Genomic DNA, 21768 nt, shown 5'->3' with positions numbered 1-21768 from the left:
GCATTCTGGCTCAGTTCTGCCATCTTCTCCTGCCTACTCACATAATTCATCCTCTCTCATACTGCTCCTCCATAGCATACAAGGCAAGGGCCACCTTGGCAAGGGCAGGTCATTCCAGGCCCAATTATGGCAATAATCTGTTACTACAGCCTAAATCTGGGATTTGTAAAGAGGCCCATTCAGCCCTCACACTGAGCTATCACTTTCAACTTGGCTCTTTGCAATAACAAAAATGATATTTTAGTTTCCAGCTATACTCTATCAGGAACCCCATGTAAATCACAATACCTGGCAATAGGTAATTCTGCTCTTGAGAAACTTACCCTAAGTTGCTAACTCCAAACACGAAACACTCTTTAAAATGCATAGCAGGACTTCCCCGGTGGTCCAGTGGTTGAGACTCTGTCCTTCCAATGCAGGAAGGACAGCAGGTTTGATCCCTGGTCAGGGAACTAAGAGACCATATGCCATGTGGCCAGGCCAGAAAAAAAAATTTTTTAATGCAAAGAGATTTATAGCTATATGAATGATAATAATGAAATGCTGCCAACAATCTAAATATTCACCACTAGATGTAGAAGTGACTTGTAAATCCACATGGCTGACTTTCATGCAACTGTAAAGGAAATATTTATGAAAACTATATCATAGCATGGGAAAATGCTGTTGAGGTAACATCAGAATAATATTGAAGGTAGGATGAAGTCGAAAATTCTTACCAAGCCCCTACTCCTGACTCCTGACTTCTTCCCTGAATCATTTCCACTATTTCCCAGCTATCCCTGCTTCCATTCCATCTCTTGAAGAAGCCATGATTCGGTATTCACTGGGTCTCATTAATTTATTAGCCTTTCTAACCCAGCAGAATGCAAGCCTGGGAAGAGCAAGGAGGTGCCTATTTCGATTCCTCCCAAAGCCTGGCATTCAAAGCAGTGCTTGAGACACAGCAGGGGCTCCACAAATATCCATTTGAATGACAAAGACTTAAAACAACATGATGTAAATGTTTAAAAACATAAAAAGTAAAGAAGGAATGCCAAAAGGCAATCTTAATGATAATGCAATAATTTTAACATGAAGAAGATCATGCCAAGTGTTTGGGCCATGAAGCCAGCGCTTCATACATGAATGGAGAGAGCTGGTGACAGACAATCCCACTCCAACTACAGCAGTGCGGCGCTTTCAGATTTCTACACTGAGCTTGTGTCCAAAATTTTGTTAAAAATTGTTTGAAAACGGTACCATTAGTGCTTTATCAGTGTGAGCCTACTATTTTAGATGTGGGGACCAGAACATTGCTGAGACATACAACTATACCAATTAATTGGATATAAGCAATAATAAAGGAAATTAATTATAAAGGGGAAATTTGGAAGAAAATGGATTTTTTAGGCCCAATAAATATTCCTAAAATAAAAGCATAGTGGGAGCTAGAAACTACTAGAAAACAGAATAAAACAAAACCAAAAACCCCAAAAGAACCAAATCATAATCACACATGTAATTCAAATTGAAAGCATTATAATATGTATTTGCAAATAAGATCTATTTCCTAAAACTCAGTTTGCCATACCTGGCCAGAGTCTCCAGTACAATATTCGGTAATATCACACCCATTCACAGCATCCCGACATTCATATCCTCGTGGCTGAAACTGCAAATCAAAACTCAATATTAGGAACTAGTATTAATATTTCAAAGAGTTAGTATTCTTGTATTCACCAGAAATCATGACATCCTCTCATAACCACTGCCAAACTCTTTATGAATCAGCAAGGTAGTTTCAGAATAGAGATAATTCCCAAAAACCACTCTCTGTAGTAAATATGAATCATTAACCATGGCATTAAATGTTCAGATTTCAAAATCTGCTATTTCAGAGTATTATATTTGAAAAACACTGTGATAGCAATTATGTAAAGAAGAAACACTGGTGTGGCTTAAGACAAAAGCATTAAACGCTAAAATATAAATATAAATGTTTAGGACCTCTCTAAAGGCTGATATACACACCCAATCTGCACTAATTTATCTATCAGCTTGGATACTAGTCTTGCTTTAGCTAAATATATACAATCAGATTTCAGTTAATTCATATGAATTCCCTTCAGTGATGCCAGTGAATGACTGCTGAATACAAGGCATTTTGTCTAGGAGAGGGGTTGGTAAAAGATGAAGGAAAGAGTCCATCATTTTCAAGCAATTTATAATCTGCTTGGGGACCTAAGGCAAGAAAATCTAAGCTGGAATCTTCTGGAATATCACATACCTAATACCCCATTGGTATTGAATAAAGTTAAATCATATTATTTTCCAGTTTTAAAAAATATTAGGAATTTTATAGAATGAGAAAAACAATGATTTTATAAATAACTTTTAAAAAATTAACCAGAGGTTTCCAAAGATAGAAGTAACTATATTTCCACACAAACAAAAGGTGTGCATATACACATATAAACTTACATCCATATATTACTGCCTTATCTGGCTCGTTTGCCTTTCTGCTGCTGCTGCTAAGTTGTTTCAGTCGTGTCCAACTCTGTGCGACCCCACAGATGGCAGCCCACCAGGCTCCCCCATCCATGGGATTCTCCAGGCAAGAACACTGGAGTGGGTTGCCATTTCCTTCTCCAATGCAGGAAAGTGAAAAGTGAAAGTGAAGTCGCTCAGTCGTGTCCAGCTTTTCGTGACCCCATGGACTGCAGCCTACCAGGCTCCTCCGCCCATGGGATTTTCCAGGCAAAAGTACTGGAGTGGGTTGCCATTGCCTTCCCATTTGCCTTTATAAGGAATTTTAAACATCAAATGTGAAAATATAAGGACTAGGTTTTACGCTCAGGCTCTAAAATAAATTAGGATGAGTTTTAAAGAAAAAGTTTATAAGTGGGACATATTATGAAAAAGACCACAGAAACTGTCCTTCTTCTATTCAACCATTTAACTTGGTTTTCACCCATGTTAGTAGGGCAATTGCCAATGATTATTTTGGAAGGATTATAGGTATATTTTCTTAGGGAGGTGCTGGAGAATAGGATTATTGGTTGTTGTTCAGTCACCCAGTCGTGTCCAACTCTTTGCCACCCTATGGACTGCAGCACAGCAGGCCTCTCTGTCCCTCACCATCTCCCAAAGTTTGTGCAAGTTCATGTCCATTGCATCAGTGATGCCATCCAACCATCTCATCCTCTGACACCCTCTTCTCCTTCTGCCTTCAATCTTTCCCAGCATCAGGGACGTTTCCAATGAGTCAGCTGTTCGTATCAGATGACCAAAATATTGGAGTTTCAGCTTCAGTATTAGTCCTTTCAACAAGTATTCAGGGTTGATTTCCCTTAAGATTGACTAGTTTGATCTCCTTGCTGTCCAAGGGTTTGTTGGTAGTGAATTATAATAAAGATAATTGTAGTAACTCACAGAATTTGGGTAGATTTATTGATTCAATAAAATTGCTGGGCTAATACACAGTGTCTATCAACAAAAATGTGACAAGCTGTACAAATACTCAAGGTACACATTGCAATATTTGGCTAATATGTCATCGATAAGAGAGATGAAACTGTCAGAGAACTCACAAGACATGAAGTATTATTGCAGCAAGGCCCATCGCTGCAGTGGGCCCCATTGGAGAGAGAGCATTTCTTACAGCACAGTCCATAGCATTCCTAGAGAAAACACTTCATGTGAGTAAGTGAGGAAACCCACTCGCTGGTCATTCTATATTTTCTCCACATGTGACATGCATTATTTACATGAGGAGATGTATATAATGGTAAGCAAATATTTTAGGAAAGAATTAATCATTTTAGTGGTAGATTCCTTCCTGCTAGACTTCTCAGCAAAGTATGGTCTTCTAAGAAAGGACTTCTCTACCAGAGAGTAAGCTTATTTTTTAGCAGGCATCCTACCCTCGGTTAGCTCTATTATAATTTTAACAGTCAATCTAGCTTGACAAAGACAAAAATTTTACACAACACAGAAAGAATTTTCATGACTTGGTACAACTTGTCTGAGATGAATATGAGCTATGAATTTGTAAGAGATATGAATTTGGGTAGAAGAATGTGTTCGGTTTCTTCAGACAGAGCCATAAGGACATGTTTAATTCTAGCATGTCTGAGCTAGGACTAAGCATTGATGAGAGAGTTCAGGAGTCAAGGCAGTGAGGCCACAGTGAATGATGAGGTAGGCTTCTCACTAATGCTATTGCTGTTTGCTCTGGGTGGAAGACGTGCTGCACGTAGGAAAGATTTCTTATACTTACCACATGGATGCCACAGTCACACTCCTCCCCAGCTTCTACGTATCCATTTCCACACTCTGTGGGCTCAAACAGCTGAAAGAGGTTAGAAAGATAAAGGGAAAACATTTCAATTTATCACAGAAAATCAATTTTCCAATTAGGTTATATACACACCCTATAATCAGCTATCACAAGATATTCCTCCATGACCTACTGTTATGGCATCTTACAGATACATCTGTGTGAGAAACACTGTTCATTTATTAATAACACTTCTAAACAACATAGTTTAAATGGAGGTAATATCTCTTGGAGGGTTGATTCTCTGGTGGTGGGCTCCAGAGATGACCTCTACCATTAGAGTTACTTTTTATAGAAATAAGCTGTCAAGATGAATAGATCACTTTTCATATTTACTAACGAAGTTAAAATGCATCTCTAATAAGACTCACAGGTACCTAATTTGCTGACATATCCAGACAGCTGAGAAGATATAAAAACTGTCAAAAAGATAAAAAATGCTTCAGTCACAGCTAAAGGTGATATCCGCCATCAGCTAAATGCAAATAAACTTAGGGAAAAATTGTTGCTGGAAATCCACGCCCATCATGTCACCGAAAAGAAAACTGCACCATCTGAACCATATTAGGCAAACATGTGGGCATATGCACACATTATAGAAATTTCTCAATCATTCCTGGAGTGACGGAAGAGCCAAGTTTCTGGAATAATCCACCCTCCTAATGCTATGAACTCGATTGCCAAATAAACTCTATTACAGATCAGTTGTTGAGGCAGCTGATTTTTTACGAGAAACATTTCCATTTCCCATTACCAGGGGCAAGATTTTTCTGTGTATGTGCACTACACTCAGGCGAAGACTGGAACAGGGCATTCCAATCCGAATGTTCAGAGCCATGTATCTGAGAGAGGAAGGACTGCCTCCCACTGAGTCCACCCAAGGAAGACCCGCTCGTCCTTCTGCTTCCAGGAGGAACGCAGCTATAACAAGCAAGGAAGGTTTCCAGGATACTTGGGTGGGGCTTTCCCATGGGAAAATCCAATGACTAAAATCAGCAGTCCTCATTTCTGTGATATTCTGATCAGCAGAGAGGAGAAAAGAGAAAGGCAGACTGGAACATGATAGCTCTGTGTATCAGGCCTCCCACGTAAACCACTGCTAGATTTCATTCCTAGGGCTCTTCTTCCATCTGGAGACAGGTCACTGTTACAGATCAGATGGCTAACATGACAGCCGAGAAGGTTCCCAGACAGCAGAAAAGCTGTCCATAGATAATGTGAAAATAACACATAAAACATGCATATATATATATATACACCCATTGACTATAACACTTGGGAAAAAGTCGGTTCTTTCATGTGTGTTAGTTGCTCAGTCGTGTCTGATTCTTTGCAACCCCGTGGACTATAGCCCACCAGGCTCCTTGTCCATGGAATTCTCCAGGCAAGAATATTGGAGTGGGTTGCCATTTACTTCTCCAGGGGATCCTCATGCGTATATATACATACATCCGCTGACTGTAACATTTGGAAAAAAGTCCGTTCTTTCATACGTGCATATAAACCATCCCACTGTAATCCACAGGGGCTTTTAAAAAATTATTCCAATATGTCATTTAAAAAGACAGAATTCCATATTCACTAACTGCTAAAATTGAAGACATATAGGTAATTTTTTATATAGTTTCCAGCTTATTGGAATAATTTCCTTTGTACTCTCAGGCAATCTCAGAAATTTAATGATGGATCCTTATACATTCACTAGAGCTCCTAGTATTTCCAAACAACTCAGTGTTGTTTCCTCAGGCGTGATGCTTATAATTAGCTGGTGAGCTATAAGGCAGGTAAAATTAGCCATGTACTTTGCAATTCAGAAATGCCAGCAGCTCACATTAATTCATTATTACTCACTGCACCCGTTTTAAACACTCTGAAGCTTTCAAATTTCTGTTGCATTGAGATCAGTACCATGAAAGGAAGGCGACTGAGTTTAATGATGCAAGGTCACTTTAAAATTCCTGTTTCTTTTTCTGCAGCCTTGCTGAGGTTTTATACAGATGTCAGGCATCAGAGTATCAGCCTTAACTTAGCAGTATCACTTAATTATGGGGATGGGAATAAATTATTCTGTCAGTTATCCACATCAGTCACTGTTTTCTTTTTAAAAGCTACCATGATTTCACTGCTTTCTCAATTTGCAGAGCATTAAATATTTTGCAGAGCAATGGACTGTATTTGACTTATGATGTAGTGTCTTAAAAAGAAATATGAAATGTGAAGTGTTAGAATGTCTATGCCATCTGCTAATTTGCACCAGTCCTGTCTTTTTGCCTTTAAGCAACTTCATTTGGAATGATTCTGCTATAGGTCTACAGTCCCAGATCTAAAAGCCCAGGTGCTTAAGAATTCTGGTATTGCTGAATTTTAGAAAAGTATGATGCATTTACTATGTTCTGTAAAAGAGCCCGGAAAAGCCTGGTTACAGACTAGAATTGAACACATTAACATTTCTGCAGTAAGATTTATGAATATTTACACTATGAGGGTTAAATAGAATTTTTCAGTTCAGGACAAGTTTTACTGTCCAATATGTTTCCTGTAAATTCATATAAAACATTTCCAATTTTCAGAGCTTTTGAATGAAGGAACTGTGGATAAGAGATTGTTGCATTGTACACATGAATAGTAATGAAATGCCATTGACAAATAGACCTTCTCAAGTAAAGAAATACATACACACAAATATGCATGTATGTTGGAGAAGGCGATGGCACCCCACTCCGGTACTCTTGCCTGGAAAACCCCATGGACAGAGGAGCCTGCTAGGCTGTAGTCCATGGGGTCGCTAAGAGTTGGACACGGCTGAGTGACTTCACTTTCACTTTTCACTTTCATGCACTGGAGAGGAAATGGCAGCCCACTCCAGTGTTCTTGCCTGGAGAATCCCAGGGACGGGGGAGCCTGGTGGGAGGCCGTCTATGGGGTCGCGAACAGTCGGACACGACTGAAGCGACTTAGCAGCAGCATGCATGTGTGTATGCACAAGATCCATAAATACTTTGGGTCTTTTTTTTTTTTTTTTTTTTTGCTAATTGATATTAGCAATGCTTTCTCTCTGGGAGAATGGACCATTCCTTTCCTCCCCCCAAAAAAGAAAGAAAGAAAATCCAAGAAATTATTTATACCCCTAGAGAAAATGTCAAAGGGAAACAGAATTTTTGTCAGAGTAATGGTAATTACTAAAGGAATATATCTTACTAAATTACTAAAGTAATATATCTTAATCTAACTCACTATCTCTTCGCAGCAGGATGAAGACCCTAACATGAGAACTTCAAGATATTTTAATTGAAGGACTGTCTGTCTGTTTTTTGGAGGAGAAGTCTGAGAGGTACAACCAGCACTGAAACAGAGTTTTGAGTTTTGAAACAGTGAAGCTGTGTTCTTGTTATTCATTGAAACAAGACTCACTCTTCAACACGATAAAGCCTTTTGTAACTAAACATTAATCTGATTGGAAAGAAAACTGCTTTCCAAAACAAGTATCTGACATTTGGCATATTTCCACTGTTAAAAAAAAAAGAAGAAAAGGAGAAATAAGCACACTTTCTAAGTTACTAACCTTTGTTGGCCTGTTGAAAAGACAGGCTCCACCCCCTCTCAGTAAAAAGTCTCTATACTCCAAAATACTGCACTTTGAGAACTTTCTGGAATGAGATACCCTGAGAAAATAAAGAATCAATTATGTAAAAAATTTACCCAAAACAGTCATCAAAGAAGAAAATTAAAACCTTTGAATTAGAACAAAATGATCACTCTGGATTCACGTGAAGTGAAGTAGCTCAGTTGTGTCCGACTCCACGACCCCATGGACTGTAGCCTGCCAGGCTCCTCCATCCATGGGATTTTCCAGGCAGAGTACTGGAGTGGGTTGCCGTTTCCTTCTCCAGGGGATCTCTCCAACCCAGGGATTGAACCTGGGTCTCCCACATTGCAGGCAGACACTTTACCGCCTGAGCCACCAGGAAGCCACCAGGGATTCATGTGATTCTGCACAAATTTCGACAAGGCACTTATGTTCAAACTGCCAAATAAGTGTGTGTGCTAGAGCCTGTAAAAATAGAAATCCAAAAGAAGTCACAGATTTGGGAGGCTAGGTTACAGCCTCCTTAGCAGTCAAGCCCTTTTGTGCTCAGACTTGATTTTTTGAAAAGTTCATCCCCAAACTTCATCTAGGCTGTAGAAATGTGGTCACTTTATTTTCTCTGTCTCAGTAAAGATGGAGAAGGCAATGGCAACCCACTCCAGTACTCTTGCCTGGAAAATCCCATAGACAGAGGAGCCTGGTAGGCTGCAGTCCATGGGGTTTCTGAGTCAGATATGACTGAGCGACTTCACTTTCACTTTTCACTTTCATGCACTGGAGAAGGAAATAGCAACCCACTCCACTGTTCTTGCCTGGGGAATCCCATGGACACCAGAGCCTGGTGGGCTGCCGTCTATGGGGTCGCACAGAGTCGGACATGACTGATGCAACTTAGCACCAGCAGCAGTAAACATAGGGCTTCCTTGGTGGTGCTAGTGGTAAAAAAAAAAAAAAAAAAAAACACCACCTTCCAATGCAGATGTAAGAGACGCGGTGTGGATCCCTGGATAAGGAAGATCCCTGGAGGAGGGCATGGCAACCCACTCCAGTATTCTTGCCTGAAGAATCACATGGACAGAGTAGCCTGGCAGGCTATAGTCCATGGGGTCACACAGAGTCGGACACGACTGAAGCATTTAACACGCACATAGTAAAGATAAGCACTTTCTTTTTATTGCCTCTGAACTAAATAAAAGGAGCTTAGGAACCTACAAGATTTTACTTTGGAGGAGGGAATTGTGAGAGTCAATTGATTAAAGATATTACATTGCAGGCTTTAGCAACAGAACTGAGGTATACAAGGAAACCCTAAAGAGATGTGTTAGACTATGTATGTTTTTATATGTATATACACAATCAAACCAGAATTAGGGTAAGCTCCTTCTGAATTAGAATTAGGCAACAGCTCCTTATTCTCAACTTACTACTTGGTAATATCCATGATTTTGCAGGAATATAATAACAAAAGGAATATAATATAATAACTTCTTTGTAAGTTAATTAACCAAATTTCTATCACTATGTCAGTACATGCTGTGGCTGTAGGGTGTAGTTGTTAGTGTGTCCAATTCTTTGCAACCCCATGTACTATAGCCTGCCATGTTCCTCTGTCCATAGGCCAGGCAAGAATACTGGAATGGGTTGCCATTTCCTTCTCCAGGGGATCTTCCTGACCCAGGGATCAAACCCATGTCTCCTGCTTGACAGGTGGATTCTTTACCACTGAGCCACATGGGAAGCCCATCAGAAAATACATACTAAGTTTAAATCGTTTTATTATATCCTATGGAGAGTCAGTCTAAAAATTCATTTAGAAATTGGAAGTTCAGAAGACCTCTCTTGATAGAACCAATATTATGAATGGTGTTACCTCAAAAAAGCCTGATTAGGCAACAATGTTGCGAAACTATGGTACAATAGAAAGGGAAGCCTCAAAGTTAACAGTCAAGTTTGAGCTAATTTCTAGAAACATGTGCCCTAGAGTAGCAGGCATAATGGCTGAGTCTCTCTTCAAGCCTTCATGCTCACACACCTTGTGTTCCCCTGAGCTGGACTCCTGGTGGGGAAATCAGGGAGGGACTCTGTAAAAGTAGGTCAGGGAGGGGGCAGGACCAGAAACGGTGATGTGTTGAGCAGATGTCTGACATGGGCACGGGAAGTGGGAGAGAGATGAGTGAGGAACTTCTATTTATAGGGAGGGGACTCTAGCTTAGGAGGCCTTGGGCAGTGGCTGCAGTGGGGCAGAGGTCCCTGGGAAAGATTGTGTTTCTAGGCCTTGGTTCACAGATGTACTAGCAACCCAGAGACAGCTGCTCTAGTTTCCAAAGAGGAGTTAGGTGAGGAAATATTCAAATGCCTATCAATAGAAGACTACCTAATTTAGTCGTGATAAATCTATCTCAATTTTTTAAAGTCTTATTGATTATGTAAGGAATACAGTACAATTTTATTACAGTAAATATGTCTATTTATGAGTTCCTTAAAATATAAATTGTTGACTAAATGGGTTTTCACTGACAGTTAGACAACCAGCTTTTATCCTAAGTGTACTAAAAAATTAATACAACCACTAAACTTAGAAGCACTTAATCATGTGCTTCCTTTAACGGTTAATAGAAGTAGAAGCAGTTACTTTATTTTACTTTTATTACCAACTTTAAATAAAAACCTCAAAGTACAAGGTGAACCTGCTATTTCATTTTTTAAAAATATCAGATAATGAATTATTGGATTTATTTTAAGGCTTAGCTTAACAGACCAGTATCTGAGAGACTGTAGCTGATAATAGATACCAATTTCAGTAATACATCACATGCAGGTACAATGAAAATTTACCCTGTTTCTTCCATGATGCAGCCACCCCAGGATTCTGTGCAGTCACATTCTAGTCCAGTGAAACAATACAAAGCAATGGAAGAAAAGGGAAACAACAAAAGTCACATCTTTAATTTGCATCATAGCTCTTAAAATAAATTCCTTATTACCAATTCCATGTCAAATGGGTACAGAACATGATGTCTCACCAAACAAAACCTATTTCTTTCTCTTTTTTTGGTTGGAAAGGAAAGGTTGCTTTAATCAGGAAGCCAGACACTTGGGGAGAAGGCAGACTCATGTCTCAAACCAACTCTGAAGATTCTGCTTGGCCATGGCAGTTTTTTAAGGGAAAAAGGAGAAAAAATTTCAGTGAGTTCTGAGGGCAAGAGGTTGGATTCTGCATTGTTTCCCATTGTGTGCAAACTGCCTGACTCCTCCTGATCTTTCTTCAGATGCTATCTTGCCCAGCTGATTTGCCTGCAGGATTGCTAAGGGGCTGCTGGGGGTGGAGAGCTAGTCATTTTTTAACTCCTTAATTATTCATTGCTAACTTCTTTAATCTAGGAAAAGAATCAACAGCAAAACCTATTTCATTTAAATTAATATTTCTTTTTCCTTTCCAACAAGTATAGCTTGCCTCCTAAGACAATAGCTGCAAGAAATAAAATTGTGCCTCTCTTCATTTTTGTACCTCAGAGAATTCAATTCAGTTTCTAGTTTAAGGTTTAATGGAAAGTACTGTGGTCCAGGGTAGGCTTTACAAACTAGTGTTCTAGTCCAAGCTCTATCTGCTGAGAGTTTCATAGGCAAGTGACTTAGCATTTCTTGGGTCTCAGGATTTCCACCTCTAAAACGGAAAGGTATCTCTGTGCCCATCTCCCAGAATGGTTCTGGGGCTCACATGAGATGGTAGCCTATGTGTTCTCTGCGAACTACAAAGCTCTGCTGCACAGTTCAGTGAGTCCTCACTGAAGTCCTGCTAACAGAGCACACTGGACATTAGAGAAGAGAATTCAATCTGCTATAGTCAAAGCGAGGATCAGCCAGAGAACTGAAGAACACTTTAGCTTGAAGAACACTAAGCTAAAACATACAGTAAAAGAGAGCAATCTAAAATAGAAATGTCAAATCATCTAAATGAAATAACAATCATAAACTTAACACAGATACCACAGATGGACATATGGACAGTGTGACAGGCTAGCCTTTTCATTCATTTTTTTCTTTTCTCTTTGCTGTGATAGACAAAGATATTTTTAAAGACTTCCAAATGGATTTTTAAAAATTCACAATTCAGAACTATCTATCTGAACAAATAATTCACAAAGGAATAAAGAATTTTAGAAAGGAAGGAAGTATGCCTGGTATTAGTAATGAACCCTATTGCTCACCCTTTTCCATCATATGACTCAGTAAGATCTCTTAGCTGCCCCCAGCACTGGCTTCTTCTTGGTTCCAGGTTTTTCAAACAAGGTCATAAACCTGGTCCTACTCCTTCTGATTTTCGGGCATTGATGCCAGCCAGTGAAACCTGAACCACCTCCTTTAATGCGTACTCTGGGAAAGCAAACACTCTGAGCAAGAAATTAACAGATGAAAGTTTGTGGAGATTTGCTAAATGCCACCAGACTTAATGTACCTATAAAGTGATGACCTAATAGGCCCTTAAAGGGAATCGAGACACCCTGGACATAGATTTTATTTCAAGTTTCCATAACACTATCCATTAATGACAATTATTTGATAGTAGTCAAAAAGGTATAAAGCATAGGATAATGTTAAGGTAGATATTTATCCTTTTCTTCTTTGGGGAGGGGGTGGAGAAGGACACCTTTATCCCTAGCATCTGATATTTTCACAGAGGAGAGTAGATTTCCAGTTGATTCCTAGATAACACACTAGTTGGAGTGAACACCTCAGTCTTTTTTTCCACAGGATCACATTGTGGGCTTCCTAGGCACTTTGGCCTTCTGCCACAAAAGTGTATTATTAATAGAAATTATATTTTACTATTGTATTGCTATAAAGAGGAATATAATCCAAGCTGGATTTTATACTAATTTTAAAAGAAATTTAAAATGTTCAAGGACTCCCCTCAAATTACTGTGGGCCTTTAACACCTCACCTCTAGAATCTCAGACTTGTCTTTCCATCTGCCTCTCCTCTGGCTAATGAGGAAAGTGATATCCAGTAGTCACTGGCTGTGTTTTCCTACAGGATGGGATTTGTAGCTGTTTCTACTCCACTGAGGCCCTGCCAGCTCAGTAGAGAGGAGTGTTATCCTCTCTCACCTGCCCCCAGGATGGGATGCCTATACGGGAAGCTTCTCTACTGTTAATGATGGTACTATGTTGGTAAATTTCATTAGGGTTTAGGCTCCTTTTAATTCCAGATCTTTTTTTCTGATCCAGCTGAACTTGTGATGGAGCTCCACTGACATCTTGTGTCTGTATTCAACTGATTAGATCCTACAGGCTGAGTATTCACCTCTAAGTACCCCAACATTCTGCAGTATGAGAAGGAGCTGATCATCCTGAGAAAGGATGATTTTACAGACTTTGAAAGGGACATTTCTCCAACCCACACAAATTAAGAGTTATCTTAAGTTACTCATTTTATCATTTGTTTAGGGGAAGGAGATATACCACAGTTAAGTTATTATGACTTAGGAATGAAAAATATTTCTTTTTTGACCGGACATGCATTATACAGACAGAATGGCACATGAAAGTAAGAAGGTCAGTGTACATACTTGGCTTTCTGCTAGAAGGTTCCCATTGGATTCCAAGGTTTTGAGCCAGGCTCTGCGATAATACTTGTGCCACTGCCATTGGAAGACCATACTGTTTTTCAGAGTTGAAAGTGTGTGGGAAACATTTGAGAGAGGGCACAAAGCTAGTTATTATTTCTTAATCATTACCACATATCTTCTCAGTCCCCTAAGTAGAGCCTCACAGCATCAAAAGACGGCATATGCTCCTTATCACTTCTTCCTTGCAACTGGGCCCAAGAAGCAGAAAGCCTCTCTCACTATGTGGCATCTCTCAGAACTTGATGTTTTCACATGGAAACATAAAATCATAAAAGGCTGTGCCCCATTTCACTTCATACCAAACCGAGAATAAATTCAACTTACTACAAATCTGTCAAGGGAAGTCTCCACTGAATGATGGCTACTGGGATAATCTAGTACCATTATATATTCAGGAACTGACCAAGGTTTAGATTTAGTTGGTTCTACTTGGAGGGTGTGTTAAACCTAACATGGGCAGAAGAGCAGATAATTCTTTAAAAAGTCATAACAGAAGGATTAACAAGATTATAAAAACTTATCTATAGAGGCCAAGAAATTTCTGGGCCAATCTTCAGTTTGCATCTGCCTGATAAATAGGAAAAATTATCATTATGATAGGAAACAATAGCTCTTTTCTAACACCAAAGATCACTTTGGGTTCTGTTTACTAATACAAACCACTTACACTATATTCTCAATGTTATTATCATTCTAAACAGGCCTGAGAAGGGATGTAAACTAGGCCACAGGGAAGAAAGAAATCAGATGCACAGATAAAGCTCTACTTTAGGAAAATTGAAAACATTTACCTCATTCACACCAACTCCCCTTGTGCGAGAGCAGACACCTCCAAAGTAACTCAGGCTGCTCCTCTTATAGTGGAATGTCACACGCCTTAGGAAAAATAAGTGCTATTAGGAAACCAACGTAGTGACCATTATATTTCACTTTTATTCCATTAATATTCCAATTAATTCCATTAATTCCAACTTTATTCTATTAATATTCAATTTCAATACATCTATTCTCCTACACTGAATACTCCAAACCAACCTTCCTTCAGGAAGCCAAAAACTACATTTTAAATACTTCTAAATGTATGTTATCATAAATACCTTTAATGTTATGTTAAACAATCTCAGTTGAGTCAAAATCAATTAAGCACCACATACTGGCACAGAAATTGAGGCACAAAGATAAAGAGACCACAGTCCTTGATTTTTTTTAGTAGAAACTATCTAGTAGTTATATAAAATATTGACAATTGTAAATTGCTGATTAAACACTGAGGAAAGCAAAGAATAACAGGAGAGAATAAAGAAGGAAGAAGGACTTCAGTCAGTTTGATCCCAGGACAGAACCTTAGAGGACTGTCTGAAAACAGCTTAACCACCAGTGGGGAAGTGAACAACTTATCAGAAGTAAACAAGGTATCCCCTTTCTTTAGTGATGGAACATCAATTTTACTCAATAGTTCATTTCAAAGTACTATCTTTCCTAGACTCTCTTACAGCTCATTGTGGCCACTGTGATAAAGATCTAGTAGATGATTTGTTGATGAAATTGATACACGCACGTTTTCAGGAAATCTACTACAATGGGTTAGCTGGAAGGAGGGTCCTTTCACACCTCTCCCTGCCTGGCATTCCTATTGCCTGTGATGAAGGCTGGAGTGTCAGCAGCTGTCTTGAGTCATGAATTGACCTTGAGGATGGAAGGTCTGAAAGGAGGGAAGTGCTCTAAAAGTAGATCTCATGACTGTGGAACCACTGTTTCAACACTGGGCAGCCTACTTCTATGGTTCTTAGGTAACAGAGGAATCAACCTCAATCTTGTTCAGGATAGATTTACTAATATATAACCTAACTGATACAATAAAGGGATAGAGATCAATATCAAGCCAAGGGCTGGGAATACATACGAAATGAGATGCACAGCATCAGCATGCTGTCTGATACGCTGTCGGTATTTGGAGAATTCGTGGAGCATCTGCACAAGGTTGGTGGTGATGTCAATGTGATCCCTCTCGGTCCAGGTCTCTACAGCCACCAGGACAACCCTGGTGTTAAGCTGCTCCTTGTAAATCTGAGGGTAGACAACAGGACAGGTGCAGGAGGAAAACACTGGGTCAAACATGCACAATCAGTGATTCAGAGTCAGCGGAGGGACAGGAGGGGAGGTGAGAGGAGAACACGAGGTCAGAATTAGCTCCTCAGAGAGAATCTTCTTTTCCTTTCTCTTTTTCAAGAGCAAAAAAAAAAAAAAAAAGGAAGAACAGTCACAAAGTTCCCTCTTGGACAAAGTTACTTCAATCCCCAATCAGCACTTTTAGTAGCCAGCATCTCTCTAGGGCATCACAGTCCTAAAGTATGGATGTAAATTCAAATCAAGGTTCAGCAAAATCACCCTTCCAAACCTCAGGGAATAACAGGTTGGAGTCTGATACACTCGCTCTGAGTACGTGTGATATGATCAGTTATTCCTGCAGGATTGGAACAGATTACTAAATCCTTGGACAAGCATTAACGCCAAGGTTGGCTTATCCTTGGAATCCTTGTTATATGGAAAGTAAAATAACACCGGAAGAGAAACACCAATTTGAGGCCAAAAAGAAGGAAGAGCAGACTTATATTACCGATGGACCTCTCACTACAGGGTGACATCACTCACAACATTTAAATTGTAACTTTCTGCTCTTTCTCTCCTTTTGGCCCAGTAGTTAAAGAATTCACTCATGTAAGCAATTTTGATGAATGTTTTGTCCTATTTTCAAGCTAATTAAGAAAACAACAGATGACTTTAGAACATACTGAAGAAAGGAAACACCATCATATCTAAATTAATCTGACGCTATAATGATTTTACAACAAGAAGTGAGTTAAATGTAATGTCTTTGAAAAAATAGTTGGTCGACTTCAGAACCTTGTATAACTCAAAATAAAAATGACACATTGCAAGATGTGATTCTATTCACTCATGGTGAAATGACAAACACTAAGATTCCACCAAGTAAATAGATAGGGCATGGGAAAAGTGAGGTTTAATATTCTCTTTTTCACATCCACTTATACTTATCCTCTGAGAAGACTGACAAGGGCTGAAATTAAAGAAAATTAATAAATCCAGTGATAACTGGCTATCAGAATTTCAATCTTAACTCTATGTGACATTCTGTTACCCTCTACCCATATTATTCTGTTCAACCGTTCCTGTGCTAAGTTCCTTCAGTTTTGTCTGACTCTGCAACTCTATGGAATGTAGCCCACCAAGCTTCTCTGTCCATGGAATTCTCCAGAAAAGAATACTGGAGTGGGTTGCCGATTCCTACTAAGGGGATCTTCCCGACCCAGAGATTGAACCTGGGTCTCTGCAGCTTCTGTATTGCAGGTGGATTCCTTACTGCTGAGCCACCAGGAAAGCCCAACTGTGCCGACTAGGTACTATATGAGTGTTTAGATGATTAGAGGCTTTTGGACTGTTTAAATTTAAGGCAAAAAGGAAAGCAGTTCTTTGGAAAAAATTGGTATCATTTAGATATTAAGCAATTTATAATGTTTTTCCCAGTATATACAATAAATATTGGATAAATATATATATATTTAGCTTACAAAACAGAACTTTATGTTAGAACACACAAAATATTATGCTGTTTATTTATGACTATTCAAATTGAATTATTTATTGGAACAGAATGAATAATATCCACACTCATAGATTTCCTATCAGAATGAGAAGAGGAAAAAATGTCAATATGAATGATTTAGGGATTAGAAGCCTTTTTTAAGAAGATATATATTTTACTTTTAAATTAGCTCTGTTTGGGAACTGCACTTAACTTTGTCATCTAGAAATACAGCCTGAAGCATTCTCATAGGAACACTAAGAAAATAAATTTGGGTTCTTTTAAAAAAAAATTTTTGTACTACCTATATTCACCAAACATAACCCACCTCAATCTATTAGTTTTTTCTGCTATATATTTAAGATGATAAGCTCAGCTGATTATTATTAACGAAGCCTCACTTGCCAAGTTTAATTTACACTCTGTTCTGTAGCTAATTTTCTCTATGTTTTGTCCTCCATAGACTCTGGTGAAAATAATATCCAGATACCACTCAGAAGCAACATCAATGCAACTTTGGGATCCCAAGAATAACTAACTCAACAATCCCCTGAAACTCTGATGACACTCTTCTTTGTGATTCAGACCAGTCTATAATCTCTTAGCCAGATGAGCTTAAGGATAGTATTTTTACTTTTGTCCCAGAAACAACTAAAGCAACAAGTAAATAATGGATATATAAACCATTCCATCTTGGAAAAACAGCTTCAAGAAAACCAGGATACTTACAGAATCCACAAGATTGACCACAGACTTTGCAAAGTTGTTCGCATGTGCGAGGGAAGAACGACACTTCTTGTACTGGGGTCAGGAGGAGGGGGCGCAGCAGGGGGAGGGGAGACAAAGACCAGTCACTGTCAAACCATAATTTAATGACATATTTTCAAAATTCCACAAAAACAGAAATCTGACAGCAAGAGTAGAAATGGGAATTAAAAATACCAAATTCAGTTTGTGCTGTGTTTGGACACAGCAGTGTTCTTATTTTATTTCTCTGTTAAGCAGGAAGAGTATAACTGTCTAAAATACCCATGATAAAACCAACACAACACTGTAAAGCAGTTATCCTCCGATTTTAAAAATTAATTATTAAATTAATAATTTTAAATTATTTTAATTTTTAAAAATACCCATGATGTTCTGGATAATGGGGAGCGCCAAGTGATTCTGTGTGAGAAACTTCACATTTGAGCAGTAAGCTGCTAATCACTCTCGATGTCTAACAAATGCAATCCTTTTTAAATTTGTTACTTGACTTTACCAGTTTATCAAGAGTGTAGACCAAGAAATTTAATCCCTACAGGACACCCTTCTCACTTGAATTCAAGCTCATACAAAGATCAAGATTTCTTAGGCAACACTTTAGATTCAGTCCACACTATGGACTACATCTCTCATACATTTTAGTATATCCTTTCAGAAGAATACCTCCTCCAAACGAAGCCTTTTGCTTTTGACAGCTCAGAAGTCAAAGAAGAGACGAAACGTATACATGAAATGTGCCAACAGTATGGTTGTTTATGGTTATTTATGACCATCTAAGGAAATAAAGTAAATTAATATCTTACAGAGATATTTTAACAGGTGTTTTTAAACTTAGCACAAAGAAGCTGCTGTAAAGAGCGCAGCATTTTAAATTGCCTAGCAAATTACACAAGCTGAAAATTTTCAAAAATATATTTGAAAGTAAAAGCAAAGGCTCAACATTAAGTCTCCTGTGGGTGATGAAATATTTGGAAACTGGATAGAGGTAATGGATGTAAAACTAAATGTCACGGAGTTGTACACTTAAAAAAATTCCTGACATTAAGAAGCACTTATGAAAAAAAGAGAGGGAAAAAAATATTAGTTGACATCTATTCTAGGGCAATGGTGTAACACACCTATTCAAATGAATTTGTTTTGCTTCTGAACATTAATTTGTCCTTTTGGGAAATGTTCTTTTATAGTATAATGAACATGGAAAGTATGACTTGCAAGTTAAAAAATGAGAACTTCAAAAGTCTATCAGAATGTGATGTTTTCATTTATTTCATATTTGTAACTTCCACCTCTTTCTTTTTAGAAAGATCACTCTGCCTGCTGTAAGGGGAGTGAATTAGAGAGGGTCAAGAATGGAAGAGAGATCTGTTGGGAAAATATTGTAATAGTCCAGGTTAAAAAACAATGAAGACAGGACACCTGTATAGGATGTGGAAGATAAGGAAAGAGTAAAACATTTCTCTGAGGTTTTGAACTGGAATAGCTGGGGTGGAGGCAGGAGTGTGCCATTTAAAATGATGAGAAAGACTAGGGGAAAAGCCGTTTAGGACTAAGGAACCAAGAGTTCTGATTTATAAATGTTACATGTGAGATGTCTACCTAATATTGAAGTAGGCAGTCAGTTATATTAATAGAACTATGGAACTCAGCAGGTTAGAGTATAAAGTTGAGAGTGATGAATTTAAGTCATGATATAATTTAAAAACTTAGGACTAGAAGTGGTCACTTGAGAGAAAGTTATAGAAAGAAAAGAGAGCCCAAACCAAGCTATGGGGCATTCTCAAAATTCTAAAGGCCAAACATAAAAGTCTAAGAAGAAAATGGACAATGACGTGAGATAGCTATTGTGTCATAGAAGCAGAAAGATGAAGACAATATTTCAAATAGGGAAGAATAACCAACTTATCCAATGCTGCTGAGAAAACAAGTATGACAAGGAAAAAGAGTGACCACTAGGTTTATTCACTTGAAATTCCATATAATTGAGTACCTAGGATTTACTAGGATCTATGATCAGTGTTTGCCCTACAACAAATATTGCCCCTCCTCAGTGAGGTAAGTTTTATTATCCCCATTTATAAATGTGGAAAGTGAGGCTCAGAGAGGATAATTAATTATCCAAGATCAAACAGCTGGAATCCAATGCTTACTCTGGGTCGACATAAGAGATAAACTTGTTAACAAGTAATATAAAATAGTTTATGTACATGCTTAATAAATCATGATCATTGATGAAAAATCATAATTTGTTGGGGTACCTATAAAATATGTGTGTGTGCTAAGTCACTTCAGTCGTGTCTGACTCTTGGCAATAGTATGGCCTGTAGTCCATGGTTTTCTCCAGCCAAGAATACTGGAGTGGGGGACTTCCCTGGCAGTACAGTGGTTAAGATTCCTGGCTTTCACTATGGGGGCACGAGTTTGATCCCTGGTTGGGGAATCAAGCTCCCACATGCCACAGCCTATGGCCAAAACAAAAAATACTGAAGTGGGTTGCCGTGCTCTCCTCCAGGGGATCTTCCTGACCCAGAGATCAAACCCACATCTCTATGTCTCCTGCATTGGCAGGTGGGTTCTTTACCACTAGTGCCACCTGGGAAGCCCCATAAAATATAGTGGCTTTTAAATAAGGAAAACCACACGAGGTTTAAATTGAAATATATGAGTTATCATTACATATTTTCACCTATTGACTTATACATAAAGATATAGTAACAAGGTAGAAAAACATTTGTTTTTCATGTACTTTAAAATATTTCAATTAGTTTTCTAATAGAAAAAGGTGTTTAATATTTACATTAATATTTAGCTTAAGCAGCTCAAAGAAATGTTTGCAGACCCCTATCAAGGCTATAATTGGCTCACAAACATTTGTTTTTCATGCACTTTAAAATATTTCAATTAGTTTTCTAATAGAAAAAGGTGTTTAATATTTACATTAATATTTAGCTTAAGCAGCTCAAAGAAATGTTTGCAGACCCCTATCAAGGCTATAATTGGCTCACAAATTAGACTCCACCAGCCTGCTGCTAAAATGGTTTACACAAAATTGAGAGATTTTTTTCTAATTGAAAGCTACTGATAATATAGGATGCTTGTTCCAAATAAGATATCTGCATTTTTTCAGGAAGGCAATATTAGGTTACTCTGATTTTAAAGAAGGTATACTTGAAAGTAAATGTAGGCAAAATGTTTCTATTTCCTGCAAGAGTGAGAATTAATTATACACACAAAGAAAAATATGTAATCTCCATTTATGAACGAATTTATTTTCACATTTTCCGACTGCTGAGAATAATTTACATTTAAAGTGTCAAATTTGCTTCTCCTTTCTGAACAAGCACAATCCTTAAGATATTGATTTTTGAATGAAATAATGCTATTTTCAGCAACATGGATGGCCCTAGAGAACATCTTACTGAGTGAAATAAGTCAGAGATAGACAAACATCATATAATACCACTCATGTAGAATCTTTAAAAAAAGGTACAAATGAACCTATTTACAAAACAGACAGAGTTAAATATGTAGAAAACAAGCTTATGGTTATTTAGTGTTAGTCGTTCAGTCATGTCCAATTCTTTGTGACTCCATGGACTGTAGCCCACCAGGCTCCTCTCTCCCTGGGGTTTCTCAGACAAGAATACTGGAGTGGGTAACCATTCCCCTCCCCAGGAGTTCTTCCCAACCCAGGGATCAAACCTGGGTCTCCCAAATTGCAGGCAGATTCTTTACCAACTGAGCTACCAGGGAAGCCCCAAACTTATGGTTACCAGGAAGGAAAGGCGGGTAGGGATAAACTGGAAGATTGGGATTGACATACACACACTACCATGTATAAAATAGATATCTGATAAAGACCTACA

At 38.3% G+C, this 21768-nt stretch overlaps 1 protein-coding gene across 6 annotated transcripts in view; it reads right to left on the bottom strand.

Annotated features, from left to right (window-relative positions):
• The window catches only part of ADAM23 (ADAM metallopeptidase domain 23), a 188966-nt gene that overhangs the window by 40419 nt on the left and 126779 nt on the right, over positions 1–21768 (bottom strand). For all 6 annotated transcript variants that reach the window (XM_060411249.1, XM_060411248.1, XM_015093509.4 and 3 more), the window contains exons 10-18: positions 17870–17941; positions 15440–15603; positions 14328–14412; positions 13477–13567; positions 10743–10791; positions 7884–7983; positions 4262–4333; positions 3573–3662; positions 1574–1654 (exon numbers count right to left, since the gene is read on the bottom strand). In XM_060411249.1, the coding sequence (XP_060267232.1) occupies positions 1574–1654; positions 3573–3662; positions 4262–4333; positions 7884–7983; positions 10743–10791; positions 13477–13567; positions 14328–14412; positions 15440–15603; positions 17870–17941 (804 nt within the window). The remainder of the gene's footprint in view (positions 1–1573; positions 1655–3572; positions 3663–4261; positions 4334–7883; positions 7984–10742; positions 10792–13476; positions 13568–14327; positions 14413–15439; positions 15604–17869; positions 17942–21768) is intronic.

This window comes from Ovis aries, chromosome 2 (assembly GCF_016772045.2).
Source record: "Ovis aries strain OAR_USU_Benz2616 breed Rambouillet chromosome 2, ARS-UI_Ramb_v3.0, whole genome shotgun sequence".
In the NCBI taxonomy this organism is placed as follows: Eukaryota; Metazoa; Chordata; class Mammalia; order Artiodactyla; family Bovidae; genus Ovis; species Ovis aries.
Note: the sequence above shows the minus strand (reverse complement) of the source record. Positions and strands in the feature narration are given on the sequence as shown.